Below are 12070 nucleotides of genomic sequence, written 5' to 3'. Positions count from 1 at the left end.
GATGGGCAGTCCTGGGCTGGTTGCTGCCCTGCTGAAGCCTTCCTGGAGAAGAGGCCTTGCTCCCGTCTCTTTAATGGTGCCCAGGAAAGCGTTTGTGAAAACTGGCTTGACATCCAGAATATTGCTTCAGAAACGTAAGCCAAACTCAGTCAAAAACCTACTGCGACTTTTCCTTTATTGATGATTGGGAAAAAATTCATCCACTCTCAAAGGACAATTTGGAAATACTTACAAATATAAGTCTTTATTTCTGGATTTTTCATTATGTTCCATTGATCTCTATGTCTATTCTTATGTCATTAGTACACAGTCTTTAATCCTCAAGATTTATAATAAGTTTTGAAATCAGAGTGTATAATTTCTCCATCTTTTTTTTTTTTTTTTTTTACACAAATCTCTTTTGGCTGTTTTCATTCTTTTGTATTCCCATATAAGATTTAAGATCAGCTTGTCAGGGGGCGCCTGGGTGGCACAGCGGTTAAGCGTCTGCCTTCGGCTCAGGGCGTGATCCCGGCGTTCTGGGATGGAGCCCCGCATCAGGCTCCTCTGCTGGGAGCCTGCTTCTTCCTCTCCCCCTCCCCCTGCTTGTGTTCCCTCTCTCGCTGGCTGTCTCTCTCTGTCAAATAAATAAATAAATAAAATCTTAAAAAAAAAAAGTTTGACTACTATGTCTGAGGGACCATGTGGAGAGGTCCTAAGAGAACAGGTAGATGGAAAGAAAGCCAGAAGAAGGAAGAACCGAGGCTATGGTTGAACAAACCAAGATGCTGAGCATGAGTAAAGCTGTCTTTGACTCTCTGGAGCAGTCCATTGACTGGCTGAACCCTTCCACGTGATCTCAGGTGATGCTATGTGGAACAAAGAAACACCAGCCAAACTTTCCCTGTGTCTGGTTCACAACATTATGAGATACCATTAAATAGCTGTTGGCTTAAATCACCAATTTTGGGGACAACTGGTTATGCAGCAGTAGATAACGTGGAACACCCCCAGTGCAGCCGCCGGTGTGAGTAAAGGGAGAGGCAGAAGCACGAATGTGGGTGGCGTAGAGATCTGAACCACCTGCTCATAGCCTTGCGCAGCACTCGGCTCTGCTCCTTCTTGATCTGGAACATAGTATTTCTGTCTTACAGTAATTAAAGCTGTAACTCCTGACCTTATCCCTTGATTGGTCTGATAGAACCCAGCTCATGATGGGCAGTTCCCGACAACCCCATGGACATTTGAGGTCCCATGTCAGGAGCCCTGTCTCTACTAAAGCCCAGTAGCAATGCCAGGAGCTGTCCCCTAATAGGATACCATCTTTTGCAGTAGATAGCATGGCTTGATCTGGAAACCAGGGGCTTGTGCTGTGACTCTCCTTTGGGGGCTTACCAGCAGGAACAGCACTCTGAATCTTCTCCCACCGTGGCGATCTCTCCAGCCTGAGGCTCTGTTGGGTGTGGTGGAGCTACCAGAGCCCTGTTCTGCTCTGGGCTCCAGTCAGTCACTGGAAATCGTCTCATGAATGTAAACGTGTTGCCTATAGAAGGACGATGGCCAGGCATTAGTGGTATTACCATTAACTGCATTAAACATGGCGGGGAATAATCTGTCCTTTACTTTAGTGGGATGACCTGGCATGTTCCACACCACTGGCCTTCTAAAAACTTTAGGGATGTGGAGGGCCTTGAATCTTCACAGGGTTTCTCTCCCACCTCGATGTGGCGGGGAGAGCTCACATGTGGGTGAATCCAACCATAAACGTGGTAGTTCTGGGTCATATCTTGGGGGCTTTGTTCACCTGGATATGCTCAATAACCAGAGAGTCTGCATTTAAACCCTTAAGCTCAGCATTACTCTCTGCACCTTTAAGCATGTGCAGCAAAATTCAGTGCTCTTTTGGGGCCACTGGCCGTGTGTCCAGCCCCACTGTGTGGCCTGGGCACACCACCCACCTCCACCATCGCAGCCAGGAGTGGCGCACGCTGCTTATGCAAAGTGACACCGTTCAGATGCTCGGCGGCTTTCCTGATATGCATATTCCTGATGGCCTGGGCAGCTTCAGGTGTGTTCTTCAAGTGAACACAAAGATTCGAACCTCTTGATTTGCGTGATTTTGTATGGCTTTCTAGGTCATGTGAACCATTTTCAGAGATCACCCCAGTCTGCTTATGGGAAGAGCTATATTTTATGCTGATCTATGCTTTTTGACATCTATTGTGTCTGTAGGATTAAAAAAAAAATACTATAATATACGGCATGGGGCTGTGTTACCGAGTTAAGCTCTCCGAATCTGCACTTTCAGTAGAGTCACACTGGCAGCTTAAAATTAGGTGTGGTAGAAATATTCACACTACAGAAATCAGCAAACTGGACAAACCACACTTCTCTGCCTGCAGTACCAGCACATGCTGTCCACGTCCCTCTAGACCGTACTCTGATGCCGGCGTCATGATATAGTAACGTAAACATAGCTATGCACACACCATGCGGATGCAAACTGCTTCTCATCCTCTATCCTCACAGTATTTGACAAGAAAACATTCACGGGGGCAAGACGGCAGAGGAGTACGGGACCCTGTTTCAACCAGTCCCCTCAATTAGCTGGATGTTTACCGAACTGCCTGAACACCCAGGAACCCCGCCTGAGATGCACGAATCTGTGTCTGGACCTCCAGCAGAAACGCACAGCCTGCCGCAGGGTAGGAAGGGTGGAGCGGTGAATCCGACCCCGAAGATACACAGAAGATCAACAGAAGGGGAGGGAGCCGCCATCGCTGGCTCTGGGAACGGGATGTAACACTGGACCCTAAAGCGTCCTGCTCCCAGGTGGCAAGAGCTGGACAGCGGCCGCGCTGCGAAAGGGCTTTAGAGCCGCCGCGGGCAGGATCCGGGCGCGGCAGGTGCTTGGGCCCGAGGCCAGGACAACCGGTTTGCGGAGCGCGAAGGGCAGGGACACACCCCGGTCCAGGGCGCAGCTCTGCCAGTCGCTGCGGGCGCACTGCGGGAGCCTGCGGTTTGCAACGCCTCCTACAGAAACGGAGACTGCTTTTCCTGGAGGGTTTAGTGAAGAGAACAGACCGCAATTTCGCTGCTTTGGGACACAGGTTTGGGTGCGGCCATTTTTGCTCTGACCCTCGGAAGAGGCGCGGGAAGTCGCCAGAGAACAGAAACTCAAAAATCGGTTTACACGGAGCCCGGTCCCCGACAGGAGGCCGGGCAACTCTGCCGGGGGCGGTTGCCTGAGAAACAGTGCGGCAAGGCCCCTCCCCAGACGACAGGCTGGAGAACAAGAGGAGGACAGCGTATGGTCCCCATAAAACTGTAAAATCCCAACACTGGGGACAAGAGTATATTGAGCTCCAGTTGTTGCCTCACGGCGTGTTTATTTTTCAGACACAACTCTTTTCATTTTCTCTTATGCTTCTTCTATGTTTTCTCTTTTTCCTTTTTCGCATTTCAACTAGATGTTCAATATATCATATTTCATAGTAACTTTTAACTTGTACTTCTTCACACCTAAATTTTTTTATAGATATAGGCGTCAATGTAGTCCTTTTTTCCCTACTCAATATTACCTTTATATATACACCAGTTTTATCTTCCCCATAAATTTGGGAAGTAGGGTATCTAAAAAACAGAACAAAATACATGCAAGAACTGAAACACCCTACTTTGTCCACACTGAGAGATTTATAGTCCCCTCCCCTCACCCTCCTCTTTATTTAAATTTTTAATTTTTTCTAAATTTTTTAAATTTTATAAATTTTATCCTGTGTTTCATTTTGGCTTTGTCTTTTTGGTGGTGGTTTCCAACAGCTCTGAATTTTCCTACGGTGCCTCTTGCTTGGGTTGCGGTTGATATTTTGGACTCTGTACATTCCCTCAACCATCCCTTAACAGAATGACTAGGAGGAGGAACTCCCAACAAAGAAAAGAACCAGAGACAATGGCCTCTCCCACACACCTAATGGATATGGATATAAGCAAGATGTCAGAGATAGACTTCAGGGTAGCAATTATGAAGTCAATCGCTAAGCCTGAGAAAACCATTAGTGACGATATAGAATCTCTGAGCACAGAAATGAGATCTAATCAGCCCAAACGTAAAAATGCTATGAATGAGATGCAGTCTAAACTGCATACTCTAACAGCCAGGGTAAAAGCTGCAGAAGAACGAATTAGTGAGCTAGAAGATAAGCTGATAGAAAGGAAGGAAGCCAAGGAGGATAGGGACAAACAGCTAGAAGCCCAAGAAGTCAGACCCAGAGAGATCAGTGACACCATGAAATGTTCCCATGTCAGAATTAATGGGATCCCTGAGGGGGTGGACAGAGAGAGGACTAGAAGGTATATTTGAGCAAACCACAGCTGAGAACTTCCCTAATTTTGAGAAGGAAATAAGCATTCATATCCAAGAGGCAGAGAAGACCCCTCCCAAGATCAATAAAAGTAGACCAACATCCTGGCATAGAACAGTAAAACTTGCAAATCTTAGAGCTAAAGAAGCTATCCTGAGAGCAGGTAGGGGGAAGAGATTTCTTACATACAGAGGGAGGAACAACAGAATAACATCAGACCTGTCCACAGAGACCTGGCAAGCCAGAAAGGGCAGGCAAGACATATTCAGGACACTAAATAAGAAGAACTTCCACCCAAGAATACTTTATCCAGCAAGGCTGTCATTCAGAATGGACAGAGAGACAAAGAGCATCCAGGACAAGCAGAAACTGAAAGAATATGGGACCACCAAGCCAGCCCTGCAAAAAATTTTAAGGGGGATTCTATAAAAGAAGAAAGAACCCAAGAGTAACATAGACCAGAAATTTACAGAGACAATCTATAGAAACAGGGACTTTATAGGCAATATGATGGCACTAAATTCATATCTTTCAATAGTTACCCTCAACATGAATGGCCTAAATGCTCCCATGAAATGGCACAGGGTTGCAGATTGGCTAAAACGACAGGACTCATCCATATACTGTCTACAAGAGACTCATTTTGAACCTAAAGACACCTCCAGATTGAAAGTGAGGGGATAGAGAACCATCTAGCATGCCAACGGATCTCAAAAGAAAGTGGGGAAGCAATTCCCATATCAGACAAATTAGATTTTAAACCAAAGACCATAGTAAGAAATGTAGAGGGATACTATATCATACTTAAAGGGTCTATCCAACAAGAAAATCTAACAATTGTATGGGGCGCCTGGGTGGCGCAGCGGTTAAGCGTCTGCCTTCGGCTCAGGGCGTGATCCTGGTGATCTGGGATCGAGCCCCACGTCAGGCTCCTCCGCTATGAGCCTGCTTCTTCCTCTCCCACTCCCCCTGCTTGTGTTCCCTCTCTCGCTGGCTGTCTCTATCTCTGTCGAATAAATAAATAAAATCTTAAAAAAAAAAAAAAGAAAATCTAACAATTGTAAATATCTATGTCCCCAACACAGGAGTAGCCAAGTACACAAGCCAACTGCCAACCAAAATTAAGAATCATTTCGAAAATAATACATTCACAGAAGGGGACCTCAAAACTCCACTCACAGCAATGGACAGATCATCTAAGCAGAAGATCAACAAAGAAACAAGAGCTTTGAATGACACATTGGACCAGATGGACTTTGTAGATACACACAGAACATTCCATCCTAAAACAACAGAATACTCATTCTTCTTGAACACACAGGGAACTTTCTCCAGAATAGACCACATACTGGGTCATAAATCAGGTCTCAACTAATACCAAAAGACTGAGATTATTCCCTGCATATTTTCAGACCACAATGCTATGAAGCTGGAATTCAACCACAAGACAAAATTTGGAAGGAACTCAAACACTTGGAAGTTAAAGAGCACCTGCTAAAGAATGGTTGGGTCAACCAAACAATTAAAGAAGAACTTAAACAATTCATGGAAACTAATGAGAATGAAAACACAATGGTCCAAAACCTATGGGATCCTGCAAAGGCTGTCGTAAGGGGGACATACATAGCCATCCAAGTCTCTCACAGTAAAGTAGAAAAATCCCAAATGCACAAGCTAATCTTACACCTAAAGGAGCTGGAGAAAGAACAGCAAATAAAACCTAAACCAAGCAAGAGAAGAGAAATAATAAAGATTAGATCAGAGATCAATGAAAGAGGAACCAGAAAAACAGTAGAAGAGATCAACAAAACTAGAAGCTGGTTCTTTGAAAGAATTAATAAGATCGATAAACCACTGGCCAGACTTCTCAAAAGAAAAAAGAAAGGACCAAATTAATAAAATCATGAATGAAAGGGGAGAGATCACAACTAACACCAAGGAAATAGAAACAATCATTGGAAATTATTACCAGCAATGATATCAACAAATCAGGCAACCTGGAAGAAACGGATGCCTTCCTGGGAACTTATAAACTACCAAGACTGGAATAGACCAATAACCAGTAACAAAATTGAAGCAGTAATCAAAAATCTCCCAAAAACCAAGAGTCCAGGGCCAGATGGCTTCCCAGGGGAATTCTACCAAACATTTAAAGAAGAAATAATACCTATTCTACCAAAGCTATTTCAAAAAACAGAAACAGAAGGACAACTTCCAAACTTGTTCTGTGAGGCCAGAATTACCCTGATCCTAAAATCAGGCAAAGACCCCATCAAAAATGAGAATTACAGACCAATATCCCTGATGAACATGGATGTCACAATACTCAAGAAGATCCTAGCCAATAGGATCCAACAATACATTAAAGGGATTATCCATCACAACCAGGTAGGATTTATTCCTGGCATGAAGGGTGGTTCAAAATTCACAAATCAATAAATGTGATAGGGCACATTAATAAAAGAAAAGACAAGAACCATATGATCCTCTCAATTGATGCAGAAAAAGCATTTGACAAAATATAGCACCCTTTCCTGATTAAACTCCCCACAGTGTAGGGATAGAGGGAACATTCCTCAATATCATAAAAGCCATCTAAAAAGCCCACAGTGAATATCATTCTCAATGGGGAAACACTGAGAGCTTTCCCCTAAGTTCAGGAACACAACAGGGATGCCCACTCTCACCACTATGGTTCAACATAGTACTAGAAGTCCTAGCCTCAGCAATCAGACAACAAAAAGAAATAAAAGGCATTGAAATTGGCAGAGAAGAGTCAAACTCTCTCTCTTCACAGATGACAAGATACTTTATGTGGAAAACCCAAAAGACTCTGCCCCCAAATGGCTAGAACTCATACAGCAATTCAGTAACATGGCAGGACACAAAATCAGTGCACAGAAATCAGTTGCATTTCTATACACTAACAATGTGACTAAAGAACGAGAGATTAAGGAATTGATCCCATTTACAATTGTACCAGAAACCATAAGATAATTAGGAATAAACCTAACCAAAGAGGTAAAGGATCTATACTCTAGAAACTATAGAACACTTATGAAAGAAATTGAGGAAGACACAAAGAGATGGGAAAACATTCCATGCTCACGGAATTAGAAGAATAAACATTGTGAAAATGTCTATGCTGTTTAGAGCAATCTACACTTTCACACTTTCAATGCCATCCCTATTAAAATACTATTGGCATTTTTCAAAGAGCTGGAACAAACAATCCTAAAATTTTTATGGAACCAGAAAAGACCCCAAATCACCAAAGGAATGTTGAAAAAGAAAAACAAAGCTGGGGGCATTATGTTGCCTGACTTCATGCTATATTACACATCTGTGATCACCAAAACAACATGGTATTGGCACAAAAACAGACACATAGATCAATGGAACAGAATAGAGAGCCCAGAAATGGACCCTCAACTCTATGGTCAACTAATCTTTGACAAAGCAGGAAAAAATATCCAATGGAAAAAAAGACAGTCTATTCAATAAATGGTGCTAGGAAAACTGGCCAGCCACATGCAGAAGAATGAAACTGGACCATTCTCTTACACCATACACAAAGATAAACCCAAAATGGACGAAAGACCTCAATGTGAGACAGGAATCCATCAGAATTCTAGAGGAGAATATAGGCAGTAACCTCTTCAACATCGGCCACAGCAACTTCTTGTTAGACACGTCTCCAAAGGCAAAGGAAACAAAAGCAGATATGAACTTTTGGGATTTGATCAAGATAAAAATCCTTTGCAAAGCAAAGGAAACAGTCAGCAAAACTAAGGCAACTCATGGAATGGGCGAAGATATTTGCAAATGACACCATAGATAAAGGGCTGGTATTCAACTCTATAAAGATCTTCTCAAACTCAAAACCCAAAAACCAAATAATCCAGTCAAAAAATGAGAAGAAGACATGAAGAGACACTTCTCCAAAGAAGACATACAAAAGGCTAACAGACACATGAAAAAATGCTCCACATCACCAGCCATCAGGGAAATAAAAATCAAAACCACAAAAAGATACCACTTTACACCAGGTAAAATGGCGAAAATTAGTAAGGCAAGAAACTACAAATGTTGGGGGGGATTTGGAGAAAGGGGGACCCAAGTACACTGTTGGTGGGAATGCAAGCTGGTGCAGCCACTCTGGAAAACAGTATGGAGGTTCCTCAAGACATTAAAAATAGAGCCACCTTATGACCTAGCAATTGCTCTACTGGGTATTTACCCCAAAGATACAGATGTAGTGGAAAGAAGGGGCACATGTACCCCAATGTTCATAGCAGCAATGTCCACAATAGCCAAGCTGTGGAAGGAGCTATGTCCTTCATCAGATGAAAGGATGAAGAACATGTGGTCCATATATACAATGGAATATTACTCAGCCATCAGAAAGGATGAATACCCACCATTTGCATCAACATGGATGGGACTGGGGGGGGGATTATTCCAAATGAAATAAGTCAAGCAGAGAAAGACAATTATCTCCAGGTTTCAGTCATGTGTGGAACGTACCTCATAGCACGGAGGACCATAGGGGAAGGGAGGGAAACCTGAACGGGAAGAAATCAGAAAGGGAGACAAACCATGAGAGACTCTTGACTCCAGGAAACAAACTTGAGGGTTTAGGAAAGGCAGGTGAGGGGATGGTGTAATTGGGTGATGGGCATTAAGGAGGGTACATGATTTGATAAGTACTGGATGTTATATGCAACTGATGAATCACTGAACACTACACCAAAAACCATCGATGTACTATACGTTGGCTAATTGAATTTAAATTTTAAAAGAAGACACAAAGTATACACGTGACAGGAAATCACTTCCCAGTGTGAAACCTGACAGCACTTCCTCCACCAGGTGAACAACAGTAAGGTTACAGGGTTAAGCTTCTTTGATCTGCTCCCTCAAAAACTGTAAACCCAGTCTAATCAGGCAAAATACCAGTGACTCCCCTTGCGGAACATTCTACATTCACATAATCCAGTGGGCCTCTCCAGAGGCCACCTGCCCGGGCTGTGCACGTGACTGTCCAGGACCAGGAAGGCTCCAGGAGCAACTGCCCACTGGAAGCCACAGTGGCTCCCATATCTCTGGTTCTTGAGAAGTGTGGCTGTCAAAGGTGTGTTACAGCTGGAAGGAAAAGGGATTGCAGCGCAGTGTGCCACATGGCTCCCCTGGTCAGGCCCACACGCAGGGCTCTGAGGGTTACTACCTGTCTTGGCGGGCTAGGAGGCTGTGAGCAAGGAGGCGCCCTCAATCACACAGGTGTGGAGCACCAAAACTTCCCATGGACCTGTTAAATTCCCCAGCAGCACAGTCAGCTCAGTACCTGGCCGTGGGGGTTGTCACGACCCAGGCTGGCCAGAGCAGGAGGACCAGAGTTGCCTGCCTGGATGGTCGGAGGCCAAGGGCTGGTCCTAGCACCTGAACGGGACAGCTGCCCCATTCCCAGCTGGCCGCCGGGATGGGACAAAGGATTCAACCGGTGCCAGGGGAGCCCCGGCAGCCTCAAGAAGGCAGCACGCGCAGGCCGGCTGGTCACTGTGCCCAGCGCTGTGTAAATCTACAGGTGTCCACTGCGGGACTCCCGGGTCGAGGCTGCGCTGGAACCTGAGGCTGCGCAGGCGCAGTGGGGCCCGCAGCACCCGACCCCGGGGAGGCCGCCCCGCCCTCCACTCTCCCACCGGGCTGACTTGGATTGGAAAGGGGCAGTGACCCCGAGGACTGTCACCTCTTCTGCTGTCAGAGCCCGGGACCCCGGGTGGGGGTGGGATCAATGTGACCCCGGACAAGTCCCCTCCGTCCCGAAGAACTACGATGCACAGGGAGGAAGGGGAAGAGGGCAATTATGCTTAAACCCAACCCTTAAGCCCTAATCCCAGCTTCACCCTATCCTGACCCCAAACCTGACCCTTGACGCTGAGCCAGGTCCTAGTCTGCACCCTGTAACATTCAGGTCACCCGAGGCCTCCAACCGGGATCCTGACTCTGGCCCGTAACCCCTGCCCCTGATCCCCTACGAACCCTAACCCTCCCTCCCAGCCCCCCACACCCGCACACCCGAGACTATGCTGGGGCTTCCGGAGGCGCACCATATACAACCGGATCCCGCGGTCTCCAAGTAATGGGGCCATAGATCCCTGGATCGAGGCCAAGAGTCCAGCAAGTCGGAAAGAAGCGAGAGTTGGCGGAGAGAGCCGAACGAGGACGTGTGCGCTGCCGAAGATTGACGGAGTGGGCCGAGTGATGATGGGGAAAGCCGAGCGGCGGCGGGGAGGGCCGAGGGAGGACGTGTGCGCTGCCGAAGATTGGCGGAGCGGGCCGAGTGATGATGGGGAAAGCCGAGCGGCGGCGGGGAGGGCCGAGGGAGGACGTGTGCGCTGCCGAGGATTGACGGAGTGGGCCGAGCGGCGGCGGGGAGGGCCGAGGGAGGACGTGTGCGCTGCCGAAGATTGACGGAGCGGGCCGAGCGGCGGCGGGGAGGGCCGAGGGAGGACGTGTGCGCTGCCGAGGATTGACGGAGTGGGCCGAGCGGCGGCGGGGAGGGCCGAGGGAGGACGTGTGCGCTGCCGAGGATTGACGGAGTGGGCCGAGCGGCGGCGGGGAGGGCCGAGGGAGGACGTGTGCGCTGCCGAGGATTGACGGAGTGGGCCGAGCGGCGGCGGGGAGGGCCGAGGGAGGACGTGTGCGCTGCCGAGGATTGACGGAGTGGGCCGAGCGGCGGCGGGGAGGGCCGAGGGAGGACGTGTGCGCTGCCGAGGATTGACGGAGTGGGCCGAGTGATGATGGGGAAAGCCGAGCGGCGGCGGGGAGGGCCGAGGAGGACGTGTGCGCTGCCGAGGTTGACGGGGGACCGAGCGGCGGCGGGGAGGACCGAGGGAGGACGCTGTGCGCTGCCGAGTTGACAGTGCCGAGCGCGGCGGGGCGAGCCGCGGCGGGGCGAGCGCGGCGGAGGCTGAGCCGCGGCGGGGAGGGGCCGAGCCGCGGCGGGGAGGGCCGAGCCGCGGCGGGGAGGGCCGAGCCGCGGCGGGGAGGGCCGAGCCGCGGCGGGAGGCCGAGCCGCGGCGGGAGGGCCGAGCCGCGGCGGGAGGGCCGAGCCGCGGCGGGGAGGAGCCGAGGCCCACGGGGGAGGAGGCGAGCCGCGGGAGACCGAGCCGCGGCGGGGAGGGCCGAGCCGCGGCGGGGAGGGCCGAGCCGCGGCGAGAGAGCCGAGCCGCGGCGGGGAGGCCGAGCCGCGGCGGGGGGAGACGAGCCGCGGGAGGGCCGAGCCAGGATCTGTGCATTACGGAGGATTGATGGACCCGGCAGAGTGCGAGCGAGGCGCGGAGTGTCCACCGAGAGGGCCTAGGAGGGCTGAAAGACAGTGTTGGCGGACACCGGGAGTGCCGGCGGGAACAGCCGAGGGTCCACGGAGAGGCCCAGGATCGATCTGGCTCCAGATTGAGGGAAAGAGTTGGGGGGTGAGGGCCGAGGATTGACAGAAGGAACGAGGGGCGGCGCGGGGTCCAGGCAGCACGGCGCTTCGGGGGGACGGGTTCGGGACCCCCAGGCCGGCCCTCTCACCCGCTGGGCCTGACCCGACCGGACTGGGTCCCAGGCGCTGTCCGCCGGCCACCTGCTGGCGGGCCGGTGTCTGGGTCTGTGGTTTGTGGCGCGGCTTGCAGGAACGCGGGGGGCGGCATTTGTTTGGGGTCCGTGACGTACTTGTGTCG

At 49.3% G+C, this 12070-nt stretch overlaps 1 protein-coding gene across 1 annotated transcript; it reads right to left on the bottom strand.

Annotated features, from left to right (window-relative positions):
* Positions 1-228: 228 nt before the first annotated feature.
* Positions 229-12040, bottom strand: LOC121106033 (basic proline-rich protein-like). The gene is made up of 4 exons (XM_040644624.1): positions 11936-12040; positions 10451-11702; positions 1375-1522; positions 229-612 (listed from the first exon to the last, which is right to left on the bottom strand). Coding segments are annotated over exons 1-4 (1506 nt in total). The 3' UTR covers positions 229-611.
* Positions 12041-12070: the final 30 nt, after the last annotated feature.

This window comes from Ursus maritimus, unplaced genomic scaffold (genome assembly GCF_017311325.1).
Source record: "Ursus maritimus isolate PB19 unplaced genomic scaffold, ASM1731132v1 scaffold_30, whole genome shotgun sequence".
Classification (NCBI taxonomy): domain Eukaryota; kingdom Metazoa; phylum Chordata; class Mammalia; order Carnivora; family Ursidae; genus Ursus; species Ursus maritimus.
The sequence above is the reverse complement of the archived record's forward strand: the minus strand, read 5'-3'. Positions and strand labels throughout refer to the sequence as shown.

Coding starts and splice junctions, on each gene's coding strand:
- LOC121106033 (XM_040644624.1), bottom strand. CDS start 12,040: ATGCCGCCCCCCGCGTTCCTGCAAGCCGCGCCACAAACCACAGACCCA. Junction 11,703..11,935: donor CTGGGACCCAGTCCGGTCGG/GTCAGGCCCAGC, acceptor CAGCCCTCCTAG/GCCCTCTCGGTGGACACTCC. Junction 1,523..10,450: donor GCGGGATCCGGTTGTATATG/GTGCGCCTCCGG, acceptor GTCCTTCTATAG/GCAACACGTTTACATTCATG.